Source organism: Gadus morhua, chromosome 14, assembly GCF_902167405.1.
Source record: "Gadus morhua chromosome 14, gadMor3.0, whole genome shotgun sequence".
Taxonomy (NCBI): Eukaryota; Metazoa; Chordata; class Actinopteri; order Gadiformes; family Gadidae; genus Gadus; species Gadus morhua.
Window position 1 is genome coordinate 18,843,646 of NC_044061.1, and position 19,994 is coordinate 18,863,639.

A 19,994-nucleotide genomic window follows, 5' to 3' on the forward strand; every position below is an offset into this window, starting at 1 on the left:
TAATTAACAGTCTTCTCGTTGTCATTGATACTCGAGGGTCCTTCAAAAGCAAAACAAGTTGGCTACTTATTTGCACGTCTTTCTATCGCAGGAATCATTTCCAATTTCCTGATGAGAAGTGAATGCAGAACAAAAGAGAGCGTCCCTCTGTAATGAAGCTCATATAGACAGCACCTCTTTGTCCCGGTGGATCGTGCACTTGGCACAGAAAATCAGCGCCATCTCGTCTCCCAGCAGGGAGTCCTATCATAGTCCCTGTGCCACTACTCCCCTGGGTCCATGCCATTCACGGCAACCTCAGAGGAAGACCCTGCCTTCCCTCAGCCCATTAAAGTCCTGACACATATATCACAGGGACCACCGTCTGAACAATAGAATAAAAGAAGCAGCCAAGCACAGAACTTTAGTCAGGGATCAGTTTGAGTTCATTAGGGGAAGGGTTAAGGAGAACGATATCCCGGGAGACGGATGAGGCAGCTGGGAAACTTTGGATGAGGTATCCAAGCACTCGTCCGGCAGGTGTTTAAGTATCCTCTGCTCAAAATGTAAAACAGAGCGTTAAATACTAATAATGTAATGTTCAACACCAGAGACAGCGCAGCTGTGTAAACGGTGTTGTGCGTCTTATGCCAGACGTTAGCTAGAACGCCGGGCATCCATCGGGAGGCAGCGTCAATTACAGGCCAGCAGAGCCATTTAACAGCCCGGCTCCACATTCATTCATCAGCCTCCTGTTTAATCAACTGGCGGTGCCTCAACCCCCCACACTGGGCCTCTCCATCGCATCAGATGCACCATCCATATGGCCCCGTCACCATTTCAGATGGTCATCTGACATCTTGTGTTGCTTGCTGCTACCTCTCAAATGACATCACATGGTCGGTTGGACTGGTTAACGGTAAGGGTTAGGCTTGAGTTTGTTTTGGCTAATTCTGATCCCTATTGAATGTGTAAGGTCCTTGTCCAAACAATGAGTGTAGAAACGGAAACGTTTACTCCTGCCTTAAACATACATGAAGCTGTTGGTTGTTATTTCTGTTGATGCTGTGGGTTGATAGCATTGTGTTTTTCCCACAGTAATCAGAGTTCCTTGTCCACTGTAGTGATCTTTCTGTTCGATAAGGCAAACCATTTAGCGTCAACCGCTAAAGAATTTAAGCACACACCGAGGTATTTGTTGCGATATTCTAATAATTTCCATTCATACTAATTTGTACTGGATTAGCATCATACAGAGCATAAAAACCAGAGACATCATTGCGAGGGCCCCCTGCATTTGAATGCCATTGCCAACATTTGAATACAATGCGGCATACAAATGGACCAAGGTATAAGTTAGAACAATATTTATATTCATTCCCATTTATTAAGAGTTGATAATGCATTCAGGAGTTGACCGACAAGCGTAGGGGTGGTGCAGTGGCCAACTCTCGGCGTGTGTGTTCAGAGGAGTAGGCCAAGGGCGGGCAGGCTGGGGTCAGTGTGTGGAATTGATTGGTCGTCGTTGAGCTGTGTGGCAGAAGAATTACCCATTAACATGGCCCAGATTTACTAAGGCAACACGAGAAGAGTCACAAGACATTGGGGGACCGGGGGAGAGGCTATAGCCATGAGCAGCCATGGAACCGAGGGTGGAGAAAAAAAAAGGGGGAAAGAAGATAGGTTAGGTTTAAGAGAAAAGGAGGGAAGAAAAAGAGGAGTGGCGAATAGGAAAGGAAATGAGAAATGAAAGAACAGGGAAGAGAAGAGTTGAGGGGAAATGGCAAGAGTTGAGGGAGAGGAGCTGTGAAGAAGAGGGGAGAGAGTGACGAGTGGCGAGGAGAAAAGAGGAGCACAACTAATATTCAACGTTCATCAAAAACATTTTCGCCTCTGCCCAATGCCCATCTACACTCACACTTCTTCCCCACGCGGCTTGAAGGCTGCTGACGTTTTGACCATTTCGATTCATACTAAATCTCTTCACAAGAAGAGTCACGTCAAAGTTGCAATAACATCAGCCCTTTGGGAAAGGTTTGGGTATGCCGACGGATAATTCAGTGTCACAGTGTCATTTAGCTTTGAAAAGAAATTTGCTTGTTTGTGCAAGTAAAGTCAACCATTTCTACCATTTCTTCTTCATTTGTTGAGTGGGTGCCGGCTGCTCCTCCTCATATTGGTCCGTCTTCAGGAGGATTTTCGGATTTCGTGACCGAAGCATCCCAATAGTAAGCATCATAATACATGGAAACACCTAAAGGCTATTCCATGTTCTTTGCTCTACTATGAATTACAGATATTGAGTAAAATAAATGAACCCCACCCCAGGTTCTGGCGTGAAGCCCCAGTTGGAGATGGGGGGGGGGGCATCTCCAAATGGGGCTTAATGCCAGGTAACAGGAAATGTTGCAATGCCATTCTGGGACCAAAAAATGTATAGGTTGACGATGTTCAATGTTAGTTAGCGGATGCATTTATTTTTTTACTTTGTTGGAATGAAGAAGAGGCGAAATAGAAACAGGGGTTTGGGTATTCCCCTCATTCATCTTAAGACTACCTCATTAATCTCAGCCATCTCTACATGCAAGATCAGTTTTCAGAAACCCCAGAGAGAGACAGAGGGAGATGGGTAGCAGCAGACTGGATACATACTAGCATGGACAGCCAGCAGCATGTCAGCTGAACCAAGAGTATCTGTCACCCTGGGTCCTTATGAATGGACCATAACACCTTAATGTTTGTGTGTGTGTGTTGGTTCGGTGTTGGTGTGTGTGTGTAAAGGAAGGTAATGTTGCAGCCTAACCTCTGCAGCTGTGTATGTTTGTGTGCGTCTTTCTTGATGCATGCTGTGTTGATTGCTATTGTTTGCAGGGAGAGAGGAGGTGTTTGCATGAGGCTCAGGACTGTTTGCGAAGCTGCAGCTGGCAGGTAACCACAGCAGGTTGATGGCCCCTGAGCCCAGTGTCTGCAGTCTAAGGGTTGTGCGGCTTGTAGTAATTATATATAAAATAATAGTCATAGATGAATGTACACAGACACAGACAATTAGAGCAGGGAGAGTATAGTGAGTGGTCCAGCAGGGCTGTAATTATCAGCTCTGGGGTGTCAGGCTCTGGTCAGACACACACCCACACCACACACTGAGCACCATACCTCTCCTTTAATGCCATACCACACACTGTGAGAGACAAAGAGACAGAGAGAGAGAGTAAGTGAGGGAGAACAATTGAGAAGTGGTAACATTTCTCCACCCACATAACCGACTTGTCTGTGCCTGTCAGGTTTGTTTTCTGGGCTTCCATCTCCCCTCTCTCAGATTAGGAGAGGAGGTTGAATGCCGGCATCCAGTTCCAATGACAACACACACTTATCTCCCATTTTTTAAAAGCAGGGACTGCGGGCCAAAAGCGACTCCAAAAGGATATTTAAGGACACTGGAAAAACTAGAATATTTGACATTGTAATTAACTCGCATACCGTTTTCTGTATGAAAAAAAACAACAACTTTGACTTAAACTTTGCTTCAATATAAACCATGATATGACAGTCTGTACAACCGCGTTTAAGGAATTCAAGATTAAGCTCTAGAGAGGAGTTCTCTGAACTAAGGAAAATGTATTTTTGTGTCCAGGGAACAAAACCAACAAGACTAACAGAAAACTGAGTGCACTACATTGGTGATCCATTCGTCGAACAAAAATTGTTTTCCGTTGTTAGTTCTATACAGCAGACGGGGGGCTGTATAAGTGTTTACAGTAAGTGTTCACAGTAAGGGTTTCAACGAGTAGACAACGCATGAGTCTGTCGCTAAGAGACACGCTTCTGCTTAAAAGAACCACACACAAATCAAACAGGAAATCTCTTTTCTTCTTATCTGACCTGTTGGAATATGGATTGTTGTTTTCTAACAACTGCACAGCTAGTGTTGAACTCATATCCAACAACATACAGACTCAGTTTCTCTCCCACACACACACACACACACACACACACACACACAATGAAGATGGAATGGAGGATCAATCGATATGTTCATGAGCCTTTCCCTTTCCATTTCCTTAACCACATCTGTTGAGCATTGCAGTATAAATAAATCTCATACAGAGGGGTCTTCATCATTTAAACCCCAACTTAAGCCACTTATCATAAATATCTCCCAGCTAGTCATTATTATTCACCATAAACCACGCAGTATGCAGAGTTTAGAGAGCTGTGGCGTGTTGTCGAGGCTGTGTTGGGAAGCTTCGGGCTGAAGTGCTGCGTCATCCGGTGTAGCTAAGTGGATAGCTTTAAGCTAAAAAATAAGGCCCACCTAAAGATTTATGAATTGGTTGTAGAGGACTGAGTACTGTAAATAATTACTTTGAGGCTGTTGTGCTACGGTGCTGTAATAGAAGGCTGTGTATGTGTTTGGCACTAAATGCCAAACACACAGTCTAGCTAACCCTATACCACAGCTGCCAACTCTGCACTGTACTTTGTAACATACAGAAAAACCGCAGAATTGTTGTTTCGACCCAAAAAGAAAAACAAGCTGCAAATTGTAATATTTTTGTATTTTTTTGTTTGCATTTCTACTGTGTCACACTGTCACAGAAACTCAAAACAGTTTCCTGGCTGCTTGCCAATTTCCTCCAATCAAACGTTTCTTGATGAAGAGTGCCTACAGACACGGTATGTCTGTGGAGGAGGAGGAGGAGGAGGAGGAGGAGGAGGAGGAGGAGGAGGAGGAGGAGGAGGAGGAGGAGGAGGAGGAGGAGGAGGAGGAGGCACCAAGCGGTCGAAGGAAGAGGTGGAGGAGGCCAAGCTCTGTAATTAAACCCAATTTCTCTGCCGTAAGCATGCTGTGTGCTGTGTGCTGCCGCGTGTCAGTCCCATCCCTGCTCTCCCTGAAACCACTGGCCAATTGTCTGTCTGCATCAGTGGTCCTGACGGATCAGTGTGGGGGGCCCCCCCCCACCCCCAATACTGATGAAACATGAGCGGTATCCGGGAGCGACATCCCCACCCCCCAACTCTGCGACGGCCCCCCTCTTTGTAGCTGCAAGCCCTGCTGGTGCGGTCCCTGGGTTTATACACATGTGAGAGAAAGAACCAGACATGCTGAGTGGTGGGCATTTAGACCGCGCACGCAAAGCCTACAATGCCTCAACCTGAGGTTAATGAAAACGCTTTGGTTTTAATACTGGGAACATTAATTGCAGGTTTTCCGTTTTTTTGTGAGTAGAACCGTGCAGACTGGTTTCCTGTGTGTGAGTTGGGTGGGTTGAAAATATGTTGCGTGATTGTTTGTGGAATTTTGTAATTTGTACCCTAGCTGTCCCTTTTTGAAATATGACCTGCAGTACATTATTATAAAAGCATTATAATAAAGTTTCATGCACTGTTTTGTCTCACTTTACCAGTGCAAGGTATAGAGACATGAACTCCAATGAACTCATGAAGAGGTTGCTTGTTGACCAGGTAGTCTCCATCAATATACCGTATGAACGATCATTGATCCATGTGTGGAACAATTATTTGTTCTGGTCACAATAATGGTAACTCAAATCCCAAAGTTCCCTGGACAAACATGCTTGAATTCATATATCTGATGAGTGATCTGAATGTCATGCAAAATTATCAAAACTTCACAGCTTCATCTCCGGGATTTCAATAAAAAAAAAAAAAAAAAAAAAAAGAAAGGGCAAAGTTTCAGGGAAAAAACTACTGCACCCCTCCTCTCTCTTTTCTGGGATACAATGCAACTCTAAATATGGATTCTGAAAGCTTCACATATTTTGCCGAAACAGCTGGATGTTCTGCTCTACAAAATATATTATGAATGAAGAGCGTATGCAGTATGTCATAGTACGTGTGTAGTATTATGCAGTAGTATGCAAGAGTATGTAGGTAATATATGAGTATATGCAAAAGTAAGAGTATGTATGTATTATTTAGTAGAGTATGAATGTATATCAGAGTATGCATGTACGCTTATGTATGATTGCCAATGAGTGACACAATATGTGAGACTACAGATCCAGTCTGGGTATGTGTGTAAGTGAAAATGGTTTGATGACTAGTCTTGTCATATTTAAATTAAATTATTAAGTTAACTAATCGCTATATTTACGTAGTTAAATAATTATATCTCCAGACTTCATTGTTGAGAAAGGCAGCGCCATTGACAGGCGCTCATATAAACCAATTTCTTTTTGAGTGATGGATCAATATTGTATAGCAAGGAAAGGAAAGCGAGGCAAACGACAAGCCCACAACAACATTCTGACAAACTGCTTTGTGGCAAACTGGCGCGTCTTCATTCTTTCCTTTGAAACGACAAGACAAAGAGTAGGATTTGCAGGGGCTGTTCCCGGGCTGTGATTAATGTTATCGTGCGGCCGAGAAAAATCACCGCACTCGTTGTGCCGGTTGAGAGGTGAGGAAAAACAAGAGCCTCCCAGTCTTTATGTCAAAAGGGGAGTTTGTGGGTGTACAAGTGGAGACAGGCCACGACTACGCCACGGACTGTCACGGCTCGCATGGCCTGCCCTCGCCTCTGTAATCCCCCTGGAAGAGCCACCACTTAGGATGCAGCAACGTGGGTATTCGTCTACCGTACCACTGCCAATTTAACGAACCGGTGAGGAATAGACACTCAGGCAGGCAGAGGCTTGTGGGGCTGTTGGGCATCAACAGCAGTGGTTAAAACATTCAACAAGTTGAGGTGTCCCGGAATGAAGTCTGGCACTAATCGATGATCCATCTCTCCCGTTAACAAACAGCCATCGCCATTCAGCGCGTTTTGTCAATATTTATCAACGTTCAGTATGCAATCAATCAATTACGGACTAAAACCTTAGCTAGACCCATACAAATACTAAAAAGGGAATATCCAGTTATGCCTTGAATCAATTTGGTCAGGGCGGAACAAAATACATGAGCTGCATGTTCTTATTTTCATTTGGTCCTGGAGAAAGAGATCAGACATTGGTATAGAATCCAATTATCTGAATTTTCAGACAACCAATTATGTGTCTGTAAGGACTTCATTACCATTACTGGACAATGGTACACACTGAAATGGACAATGGCTAACTCACTTACTGCAAAAAAATGTAACCTCAACTAAAAGCATAATGTAATCTTTTCTATTTTTGTTTCAATGTGCGATTTAATTCAATTTGCCAGGGAGAGTCATCGTGTCCCTCCAACCCAAATGGATTTCCTTTGGGTTCAAAACAGACACCATTTCATGCCAGAAACTTGAACTAAAATACTCCATTGAAACCACAAGCCATATCTACATGCAATGGTACACTACAACCGTAAGACCATGGAGGTTAATAAATCGAATTGCTGTCATGAACAGCAAGTGGATTATTGGCATTCATACGGTCGCTTTGTGCCCAGCGTTTTGAATTATTAAGCACATGAAGAGGTAGGCTATATGCAATTTGCTTTCGCCATTTTAAAATCCATGCAAATGTGCACGCTATAAGGAGCTGTGTGTTCTGCCCTATATCAAGGGCTGTGTTGTGAATGTAATTATCTGGAAAACTAGAAGAAAGATACGTGTTTTCCTTGCAAGTTATATCATAGTACACAGAAACCCCCACCAAATCGTTGCTAAACCCTAACGCCCAATAACGCATAACAAATATTCAGACTGTCCGAGAAAAAAAAAATATGATGATTAATTGAATACAGTTTAAATTTCCTGTTGTTGGATGAAAAGCTTCTGATTGAACCAATAGGTTTATCCATCCCCTTGTAATCACCAGATTCACTCCAGTAATAATCGTGATATGATGTCATGGTGTTGTAGCCTCCCTTTTTTATGATGGCATACGTATACTATAAATGTATTTTTACTTGTACTAATGATATACTATTACTTGATGTACTCAGGGCTAGGGGGTTCTCTCCCCTGGCCGTGTGTTGTGTGTGCAGGCACCCTGACATGAGTTATTGGGCAGACAAATATAAAACATAAACAATGTCTGTTTCACGGAAAATGGGTTTGGACTTACTGTAGAGGAAACTGATTCTGGGCGTGGCGTCGTCCTGCGTGGACATGGCGGTCTGCAGGAGGCTAGCGAATAGCACTGTAGCAGCTCCAAGGCAGCACACAGTCCGCCCCAGTCTCCACATGGTCATGTGACCTTAACACACAGACATGCAGAAAACTGGGCTTCCCTGGCTTCTACCACTCGTCCTTTCCCAAAATCAAGGAACGTTTTCCTCTTAACAGAGGGGGTGCTCGGCCGGTTCTTGTCCTCCCAACGCCGGTGCTTAGACACTGTTCATTGACTCTTGAAATAGGGACGAGTGTCCTTTTATGGATTTAAAGATGGGCTTCTTTTTTCACTTGTAGCCCTCGGAGATATCCAAGCCAGACCGGCTTCCATGCAGCAATTACGGCCGTCAGTCAGGATCTGTGGAAAGAGGCGAAACATTTGAGCCACGAACCGAGGACAGTAGACAAGCACCGCAAGTCACAACACATGATGGATGGTTACACTGATGGGCCCCCCTCACATCACATAGTGTCCTCACTTCATTGATTGATTGTGGGGCTATTGTTTCATCATTTGTTTCATGCTTAAACAATATCATGTGCTAAAGCGTGTCTGAAGGTTTCTGTATAGCACTTGCTGCATGAAGGCTGCTACACAAATTAATACTTTTATTTCTACCAAAGTTACATTGAGGCTTTGTTGACATTCGTTAATACTCCTATACATGGAAGAGTACTTTTGTTGTGAAATAATACTATTTTTGTATGTTTTGTGTTACATCAGAGAGATCCACTGTTTGGATAGCAAGACCAAACAAACCATCTCGATGACCTTTAGTTGTTGTAAACTTGTTTCTCGGTTCCAGATGGAGAGTGCTTGCACATCTGTGTGCCACGTGGTTCTCGGTAAGACCAAACATGTTTTGATTCACATAGCAAAGTACGTAATTAAGCTGTCATGGACACTCCAACAGTGAGTGATCACCAGTTAGATACATTACACAAGATGCTGAGTTCTTATTTTGCGGGGAAGAGGAGGGAGAGCGGTACAGAGGGATGGAGAGATATTTAACACAACTCTATTGCAATTCTAGCCGCAGCGTATAACATTTCAAGCTCGTAGCTCGTAGCTTAGAATTACCTGGCCATATCCATGTTAAATTCTGATCTATAGTGATTTCAATAATGTCATCAATAAAATTACATCCTATGGCTGATATATTCTACAAAATGCTGTCCAGACCGTACGACTTTCTCTGTTTACAAAAATTGGCCAGGTATTGGTAACGTATTCAATTTCAAAATAAATTTCACCATCAACTATGGAGAACAAAACACTGTCAGCATTAAAAATGTTTTTAAAAGTTTCCATCTTTCAAGCGATCATATTTCTTAACTTCTAGTGCAATTAAGTGGATAGCGTGAATAAGATCGAGAGCGAAAGAGAAAAAGAGATAGTTAGAGTGAGAGAGGGAGAGGCATCGAGACATCAAGGCTGTGTATTGTAATCTATCCCTACAGCAAACACTCTGCGGATAAGCTGGCGACTCACTGTTCAATTGCCACCGAGATTTCAAGTGTCATTTATGTTCATGAGGACAACAAAGCCCAATAGGGATAATGTTAATATTAGACTAATGGTGCAAGATTTTCTAAATATTATGAGGTCGACCAACCCTAGGTGAGGGCTTCAAGACCTTGGCCAAGGCTGTTTATATTTCAACATTTTGAACGGGTTTCCAGAATATTGAATGCAGGGTAAATATGTCCTCATTCAGGTGAAAAGAATCGCGGCCATGTAGGTGTGAGAGTAAACACAGAATTGATGGCGTCTCGCTCCCAGGTCAACCAAACAACTCCACTTCAATAACCTGATTCGCAAATTTACAGCGGTCATAAAATAAGACCTCTTGCCTCTTGTTTGGAGCTGTCCTGGGGGGGCTTCCTAAGGGGGGGGGGGAATCCCAATGAATGACTGAAATGCAGGCAGTGAACAGCCTGCTGTCTGATAGACTTGTTGGTTGGCCAGTTGACAGACTGGCTGGCATATCGGCTGGCCGATTGTTGGTGGTTGTCCAGAAGATTGTCTTCTTGTTTGTTTCAGCAGTGTGAGTGATTGGACTTCAGAGCAAGTGTTTCTAGAATGGCTGATGGGATGGAGAACGCCGGTTTGTCTGCATGGGTGGGTGTCTGTCTAGCTGTCTGGTTCATCAGCTGGGTAAGCTCTGGTGGGTCTACTGGGCCGAAGAACAGCCATGTCACCAAAAGCAATTGAATGCTCAAAAGGGCATGGCGTTGTGTGTGGTGTGCGTGTGTGCTGATCTGCGTTTGCTGTGTTTGGATGCCAAGTCTATGTGATTTCAATATTTGTAGATAGAGATCCATCTTTTCCCTGATCAGTTTTGTGACTGTCGGGTGTGTGCGCGTGTGCGCAGAGTGTTGTCACTCCAACGCCATGCTCGACTGCCTCTGAGCAGCACACCTTCATTCTCTCCTTCCCTCCACCTCCCCCCAGCGTCCCACTCTGACCCTGGCTCTGTTCTAAGGCGTCTATTGCCGTCACTGAGGAAAAACACAGTGTCTCTGTCCTTTGCAGCAGTCCACGTCCTCATCTCCACTTCCTCTGACTTCTCCCACCCTTTCTCCCCATCCCCTGGGTCGCCTGCGATGATCCGCGAAGTCTGCGTGCGTCACACCAAGTCAACCCCCTCGCCGCCTCCTCCTCCTCCTCCTCCTCCTCCTCCTCGTCACACAGCAGCAGACAGCGTTGGTTGCTGCTGTACAGCTGGTGTTGTATCTCATTCACTGGGGACGAATGACATCATCGCTGTACTAGTTCTGAACATCTCGTCATGTCAGCTGGGACTGCAGCCATGCCCGGGCTCACAGCCCACAGACTCCCCAGTATTCCCAGGGCGTCGCCTTATGCAACTTTAAAGTTAGAAGAGAAGTGCAATAAGTAGTGGGAGTTACGCTGGGGTTTGGGGGGGGGGGGGGTTAGAGGAGTCGGTGCAACATTTTAAGTGAGGGACAATATACAGATCCTGGGAAAATGCCTCATCAATGGCTTTACAAGTTAACCAATGGATTGCTGATACGTTATATTATGCCATACATAAGCATTAAATGATGAGTCATCGTCCTTTATGCTTCCACCTGGATCAGATCCAGCATTACTGCAGGCACAAGGCAATGCAGGCCAGCCTATTCAGGGTCGCACACACACACACACACACACACACACACACACACACACACACACACACACACACACACACACACATTAGGTCCTACCGACAGCCTGCGTAATGGCCCACCCTGCAGCATTACACTTAATAAGAAATAAGTTGGGAGTGCTCAATAATGAATAAGCTGCTGGCCAATACAAACCCCCTTTGCACCAGAAATGCATGGCAGAGAGAGGAAAAACACAATGAGTGACTCAGAGTTATGACGTCCGTAGCGTCTGTGTTCAGGCGGACCGGAGGCACCACTGCGACGGCCGTTTGTTATTCGCTCACGAGCCCCACAGACGACTACTATTCATCAGTGTCATTTAAAACTAGCAAAAATTTTAACTCAAGCCAACCGAATCCCTGCAACAAAAGCACACCTCTTTTTGCATTGTATTAGCGCGTGTGCACTTGCATCTGGGCGTCACTGACTGCGTGGCATTACGACCTACAAAATGACGTTGTATATTCTTCAGAGAAGTGTATTGGTCTCATATAGTCTCATATAGCCATGACATCTCTGGATGCTCTCCTGTGTCAAAGCCCCCTAGACATTAAACCCTCTTATTAAAATGAAGCCCCTGCTCTAGAATCCCATCTGCTCATCTCACGGCAGGGTTTGCCCCTCCTATGTATGGTAGCATTGAATCTTGGCGCCATATTGCCAGAGGGTAGAGTTTCATTAACCTCTTGACCTCCCCCCGTGGGTTCCTATTTATACCTGCATCTGGTGTGATGCGGGGGGGCGGGGCCTGCAGACACTCTAGACGGGAGCAGACACTGTCCAACCAGTTCACAGGAAGTTCACTTAAGGGGTGGAAGTGGTGGTGAGGTCTGTGGGGGGTGGGGGGGGGGATTGTGTCCCGACTAACATCCAGTCTGTTCCAATGAATAGGATTTCCGAAGTGGCCAGGTTAGCTTGCTGCTGTTTATCCGGACAAAGTGACTTGACTTTCCAGTGTATTATTTGGCAGGGACTCAGCTGCCAAATAACGTCCGCTGCTGGCCCCGAGATGGCAGCTCAATTACAGAGCCAGACATCAGGCTATATTAGGCCTCCTTCCAATCCATTAATGCTATCACCAGTCCATCGCAGGCTGGAGCAGGAAGAGTACAAAGAGCAGCTACGCATTCAGATTTCATTTGCTTGGCTTCAATCAATGCCGCTGATTTTTGCCAGGTGCAAAGGATGACTCGACGAGATTTAATCACAAAAATGGAAAAGGCACAGCAAACAGCAGACAAAGGGAGATAAGAAAAAAGGTCTGATGGTTTCAAAAGGGTCATAAAAAAGTCTAGCAGGGGAGTTTAGTGTCAACAAGTTGTAATTATTTGTGCCTGGATGTGTTCCGTCTGTCTAAAGGACAAACCGCAATCCTGGCATTTGAGAGAAGGTTTTCGGCCGGATTCCAGGAATGATAGGGAGTGTGAAGACAAGGCTGCGGCCGGCTGGTGGCTAAGTGGAGGCTGCATGCTGAGTCTGTACTTTTAACTCATGGCTCATCAGGCTGCAGGGCAGCCCACAGTTAGTTTAGTCATGGTGTTGACGAAGCATGAAGCCACACCATTGTGTGGTGGTAGACAACACTGATAGAGATGCCATGAGATTATAGTGCAACACTGAAAATAAAGTGTTCATTCATGCTCATTGATGTTATAATCAGGTGCTCCTGTGATTGATGTTTACTATGTAATTGTGCCGATGCATGTCCAAAATGAGCAGGTGTGGGTAAGGCCATCTTGCTCAAGGATGCCAACAGGTACACTGCAGACATTGGGTATCAGACCCAAGTCTTGGTCCAGATCTGTGTATTTATTGAACAAAAACATCGGAGTTGAGTTGTTGCAATACCTATGGAAATATACTTGCATTCCATATTGTAGGTAACAGGATCCCTTGGGTATGGGCCTAACCCATCCAGCCACACACAGGGGAAACGTGGTGCACAGGAAAGGATAACTTCTAGCTAGGAAACGCAGTTCGGTTTTCCTTCTCCCTTCCTTATCTATACGGAGAGACATGACACATTTAGACCTAAAGAGAGCTATTCCAGTCTCTCTCAGTGGCCCATGGGAGAGAGGGAAGAGAAGAGCACATGGCTTCTGGCTCCAAAAGGCAGACCCCTGAATGATTCACAATCAGCTTTTAGAGTAAAACGGGAGATCCCCGGTGGCAGAGAGAGTACCCTGTGTAGCCGCCGGGGCTCAGAGTAGGTTCCCCAGCACCATGATTTGGCAAGATCAAACTGAACGTGTGAATCAGCACAAAAGGCTGAGGGCTCAGGAGGGTGGGGGTGTAAAGGGTGAGGTGGGAGAGGATTTGAAGGGTGAGGCGGGTGGGAGGAAGCTGTAATGGTATTAAAGTACAATTATGATGCCCTAACATTCAGTGAGTCTTGAAAGACGCAATATGAATGTGATGCATTATTATTAATTATATGACAATACTTTCTAAAGTTTGATATAGTTAATTGGAATATAGTTTGAATGTATAGTAGTATAGTTTATATTGTCTAGTTTGGATTCATATTTAAAAGGATTAATAAAGTGGCATATTATTTTTGTAATGGGTAAGCTTATATTATTTTTTGCAGATTGCATGCAGTATCAATAAGACTTTAGGGCAGGTATATGGCTGGGCTACTGCAGCATGTTGTGAAATCAAGCAATACACTGTAACAACAGAGACTGTAAATCATGATTAAAAAGCTGCTCTTATCCAAAGTGACTTTATAGAGGGTAGAGAGACAGGTTGTTTAGGACGTTCTGTGTGTCTTGCTCAACAGTGCTTACAGGTAGGCGGACATTGGAAATCGAACAAAGAACCTTTCAGCTGGGAGTGAAACCTTTTAACCACTAAACTGCTGTGAGCTAATCCAGTGTGTGAACCGTCAAACACAAGCACACACGCACAACACACACGCACAACACACGCGCACACACACAAAACGAGAGAGATATACAGAGAGAGAGAAAGAGAGAGACACAGAGTGAGCAGGAGAGAGAGCGAGAGCAAGAGAGAGGTAGAGTCAGGGGGATCATTTTGTAATTTTCTATTCCTACATCAGCTCCCCCCCGCAAGTAGCCCCTGCTCTCTGGCTTCTTAATGCTCTCTGGCTTCTTAATGCTAGCCTCGGTCCAGAACGTGGAAGCCAACTCAAAACGTTTCTTGTGGAAGATCTGACTGCCAAAGATTTGGGATCCTAATTCCTCAAGACAACGCCTTAACCATTTCACAAAGACCAGCCTGTACGAATGAAGCAATCATTAAAACATAGCAATTCATTACACTGATCCCCCCCCTATTTTTTTTTTGATCGAGGGATGTTCTTTTTAGATAATAAAGTGGCAGACAAGACTGGCCATGTGATTCATTTAATCTTAGATGGCACCTGTCCACAGCCACACCCCAAAGCCCAACTCCATCCCTGTTGATGAAGAGCCCAAACGTTACCTGAACCGCTTACGTCCTATGATATAATAAAAGGTAACTTTGTAGACATTTAAATGTAACTATACTTTAATTAAAGTATTATACACCTCGTAGATTGTGCCCTATCAAAATAAACAATATGATAAATAGATGTTTTCTTGCAAGGATTTCACATATTGGACAAGGGTTCGGTTTGAAATCCGTTTCCCATGAAGGTCTACTAATGTAACCAGTGCATCAGTGGTAGCATAAAGAGACACCAACAAAGCAGGGACAATCCGTTCGGCAGTCACACCATATTCCATCATAGGAAAATATTCTGCAAGGATATTCTTAGTGAAACCGCCTCTGTCACATAGAGCTTTGCCTTCGCAGTGGAGAATAATTATCATTTCAAACAAGCAGGACGCAAGAGCGATGGTGGAGGAGGAGGAGGAGGAGGAGATAAGTGCTTAAAGGAAGGGTTTGGGTCGCCGTGCCCCCGTCTGAAGTCAGCGCCGTGATTGGAGGCTGGCAGGGGGGAGACAGCGAGGTGGGGGGAAATCACTGAAGGGGGTGGGGGGGAGAGACGGCGTGGGGAGCTGAAACTCTCGTCAGTAATGAACCACGTGTTTCAGTTGGAGCGCAGCGTGGTGTGAAAGGATGATTTCCCTGAATCCCCTCTTGATTACACCACTGCGTAAAGTGCTCCAGGACCCATGCATTGCTCCCATGGTCTAAAATACTCACCGGGGGAGCAACATAACTGCATCAGCTGCATTTTAACAAATTGGACAACTACTGCAATCTAACTTGGAGATCCATTACAAGATCTTTTGTCAACGGCCTGTTTTTGGACAGCCGAATTAGCTTGTGTTCAGCAAATGATCTTCCTGAAAATGCGTACTACCGGTAGATGACAAAATATCAGTTTCCTGTGAATGTCGTTTATTTATTGACGAGTGACGACCACATCATATTCTTCCGTCTGATATTCTTTTGACCACAATTTACCACATAGCATCCAAGGTCGATTTCTGAAGGCTGTAGCCTGTGAATAAATCAGTTTAGCATTCACAATCGGGTATCTTCTTCATAGTCACTCACCATCATCACTGAATCTGTTGTAGGACATGAATAGCATTTTTGTTTCTCAACACACAGGGCTCTCATTACATCTATGGTGGTAAACTACCTCATAAACCTATTTTTGCTCACTGTTATATGAATTGATCATTTAATTAATCTTGATAGCAGTGGGCGCTACAAGCCAATGTTTTTAATACTTCCTCAGGAAAAAAATAAAATAAAAAAAAAGTCTCCAAAACATGGATTCATTAAAGACAAAAACTTATCATAATACCCCTCATCCGCAAACTGACACTCGCTACGCTACTTTATACTTGAAAAGTAACTATTATGATTGAATTGCTAAATACATAGGATACTACAGAGCATAAGATCCTCTTCATAAGCAAGATGAGCTGCGTCCCAGAGAAGGTATGTTTCTCATGTAGATGGTATAACTCCACTTTTTGTGCACATTTCAAATGTAACTTTGCTTACATTATTTAGACACAACATTCTGAGAAACTATATTAAAATGGGGCTTTTCCCAGGTCTTGATCACACCACTGCTCAGGAAATCACAGTTCATCTGCAAATCATGCCACCAGATCCCCTGATTGGCCATCAAGTGTAGGCCGTCATGAGTGGGCCTTTCTCGTGACTTACAGCATTCGAATGAGCGAACAACATTAATCCCTATGGCTAAGCCACTCTGAGACTTCATTTCTTGACGTGACTAGACAGGCAGGGATGGAGGACTTAACAATAGGCCTATCAGATGACTGCTTTGCTTGAGCTCTTTTCCTTCCCCCTGCCAGACCCTCAACACCTACACACCACGAGATGTTTACCACTGACGATTACGCAAGAGTTTCAAGATTGTTAGCCTAGATGTTATGAAGAAATGGTAGGTGCATGCATTACGTGACTTAGGCAATGTCCTCATACTGAGGCGGATCCATCTTTCTTGTTTTTCTTCTGTTCCACACTAAAACAATGTTTGTCTTTACTGAGTAGAAGCATTGAGTTGTAAAACAGAGTGGAAAATGTACTCGCTTGTGACCAGCTTCGGACAATGCAGGAAAACAGAGGGCTCCGAAGCATCTGGCGCGTGATTGTGACGTGATATTCCGGTCATCAACGGACAGCTAACGCTCAGTGTGGATGGACAGCATTTTAACCGAGAGGGCAAGACTAGTATGGATGGAAAACGGCTTACATGAAAACATTTATTTACATTCTGCATTGGTGTAATTTCGATATGGCCTCAGAGAAAAGGGAGGCACATGCGGGTCGTTTCATCAATTAACCTTCGTTGCACTTTGCAAACACGTGTCCGGTACAGAGCAACATCTGAGGGACATCCAACTGTGTGTGCTGTCGGTAGGGGGCTTCCTAGGTGGCTTGGGGGCTTTGTCTTTGCACACCGTTGCAGGCAATAAAGGAAGTGATATGTCAACAGTAGCATCCCGCTGATAGGTGTTGACAGAAGGAAGCAACAGGGAGGCGGCCATGAAATAATGGTGCGTTTGTAGCAAATCACTTCTTTAGGGTTTTGTGACCCCGCCCTGGCTGAACCACAGTTGAGCGGATCATGTTTAAAGATTGATAGACAAGCAAATATACTGTATGTTGCTGAAAAAAAGCATTACATCATATTTAACTATTTATGATTCAGGATGGAGGGGTAATAATTTAAGGTATGGTGCATGATTCTATCACAGTACTATATACAACAGTTTATATAAGATGGTAACTGGAATGGGATATTCTAGAAATAATTGGATCAAACATCATTTAATTAATCGTGACAATGAAATGCAGTCAAATAACAAATACCTAGTATACTGTAAGTAAGCTTTTACATTGTCCCGTCTCTTTAGTATGCACATTGGTCACAAACATAAAGAATTATGACAACAAGTATTATACAAAGTCTTATTATACACTTGGACTGTGTTTCTAAACAGCATGAGGTCCCATCCAACAGAGACAGCTCTCTGTTTCGCTCTCTCTCGCAGACTACCATGGGGTCGAGCGACCATCTCTTCCTCCTCCTTGTTTATCATGTCCACACGGGACAGAGCAATATTTTTCTCCATGGCTTAAAACTTGTGTAAGCCCAGGCTGTATCTTGGCCCGCCTGCCGCTAGTCAGAACGCATGACACAGTCAGTGTTTGTTTGATTCAAAGCACAATAAAAGCAGTTCCTCCCAGTTATTTCCTGTGCTTTAACCGCACATGAGGACGGTCCTGGAACCCATAACACAGCGGCAGGCCCATCCGGAGAGCCTCTGAACCGCAACCCAAGACAGCATGAGATCTGCTTATCAGCTGATATCGGGGGAGGAAATATGGCAACCCCATAAGAGGTCTGTTTTGCATTCAGGAACTGAGCGTTCCTGACCACAGATTTGACACAATATCTTTTTTCATTTGAGCAGGAGGAAATGGAGGCTGCTGCTTTGCTTATTTCTTTTTTTTTTTACAAAAGGGGATTTGTGGTTGTTGTATTGAGCATGTGCATTAGATGTGCCGCTTTCATTCCAGAGTGGACATCTCGGTTGAGACCTATGCAGAGTCGAGATGGAGTAGATGTGTTATGGAGAGACCACGGATAAGCATAGGACTGGAGGGAGCATGAGGAATGGGATCCCCACGAGACAAAGCCTACAGAACTCCATGGGCTCTGGCCTCTAGCCCCCGGCCTGTGCATGCCTTCTCCACAACCGGTGAATCAGCCTATGAAGGACGTCTTCCCAAAAGAGTTGGTAAGGACAGAGGAAGCTGGGACACAACTGACAGCACTGACCATCTCAATGATTAACACCCATGAACCACATGAGGCCGTGAGTTTGCCTCATCTTTTCAACAGCTCGCATGTCAACAAAATAGGGTCTCTGTTTGACATTTCTCTATCTTGGGAGTTCACTATGATCTAGTTTTAAGGGTTCAGGACGGTGCCTCTCCTCTCAAGCAGTCTTCAGTGTTTGGATAACAAGAGGCCTAAGTAATCTCAAGGTGGTGTGGACTCCTGCTAGCCTGATGAGTTTGGGGCTCCACCCAATCCTCCACCCTCCTCTGCTACCCTTAAACCCTTCCAGCCCTGCTCACCACAAGTCATCCACACGTTGACCAGCCCTCTGAAGTGGTGTGGGTGGATGGAGTTACTTTGTTTTGCGTTCTACTGGAGCCTGCACCTTTTGTTTGGAGTGTCTGGCTGTGCGTGTTCAAGCCCGTTTGAGGGGGGGGGGGGGGGGGGGTGTGTGTGTGTGTGTGTGTGTGTGTGTGTGTGTGTGTGTGTGTGTGTGTGTGTGTGTGTGTGTGTGTGTGTTTGCTTATTCTAGTCTTTCTGCATAAGTATGTGTTGTTGCTCCCATATGTCCATTAAAACGAAAGAGAGGGAGAAAGAATTGACATGTGAAAAAAAATGTAAGGGCATCCGTGCTTAATTATGTGACCGTATTATAGTAGAGAAAATGTAAATTACAACTGCATATATGATATGATAATATCAGTGTCCTTATTAATGCGTGTAATGAGGTGATCATAATCACACAATGTTTTAAAATTAGATAATGCATTATCAAGGTTATTGTAAAAAATTAAAAATAAATAGTAACGTTAAGTAAGAGGAAGTATGCTAAAAAATGTTTTACAGTTAAATGGAATGAGTAATTCAACCCATTCTTAAACAAGAGGATCCACAAGGAGGAGGGGAGGGCTTTTTCCAACCAAATGGAAACAAGCTGAGGAGTCGCATGCCAGCTTGTTTATAAAACGTGTGGCCAATGTATGCCGATACATAATAACAAATAACCCAACGCGTGTTTCCACCAATATAAGCAAACAGCTGCAGAAGAAGGGCGGAAAGGTAAAAAGTTGGAAACGCCGCGTACAGACCTCCATCATTAAATAGCCGAACATCTACAGTTATAGGATGTGCAAAAGTTTGTAGGCTACAAATGAAAAGCAACACATTATTATCCCTTGTAAATGATCGACATCCATAGAATAGGCGTAGCGTAAGACCTTGTTGCTTGGTCGGGTAGAACGTGCTGTTATGGGAATTGAACCAAGTGTGGACTCATGATGCATGCGCCGTATGCACACTCCGCTGAAAGCGTAAAGGCGTAAACGTGTTAAGTGTGCCGTGGAGGCGAGCCACCCCAGCACGGCCGTGCAACACAGAAAACCATACAATCCGCTGGACACATAAAGATCGAACGGGAACGAACCTAGACGGTTCAATGTCCGTTTAAAGGGTGTAGCCTACTCTCCTCCGGCCATTTAAAGACCC

The 19,994-nt window shown here is 44.4% G+C and overlaps 1 protein-coding gene across 2 annotated transcripts in view; it reads right to left on the minus strand.

Moving 5' to 3' along the window:
* LOC115558699 (semaphorin-4B) overlaps positions 1-19,994 on the minus strand; it is a 46,273-nt gene that overhangs the window by 19,353 nt on the left and 6,926 nt on the right. For both annotated transcript variants that reach the window (XM_030377064.1, XM_030377066.1), the window contains exon 2: positions 7,995-8,399. In XM_030377064.1, the coding sequence (XP_030232924.1) occupies positions 7,995-8,121 (127 nt within the window). In that variant the 5' untranslated portion in view covers positions 8,122-8,399. The remainder of the gene's footprint in view (positions 1-7,994; positions 8,400-19,994) is intronic.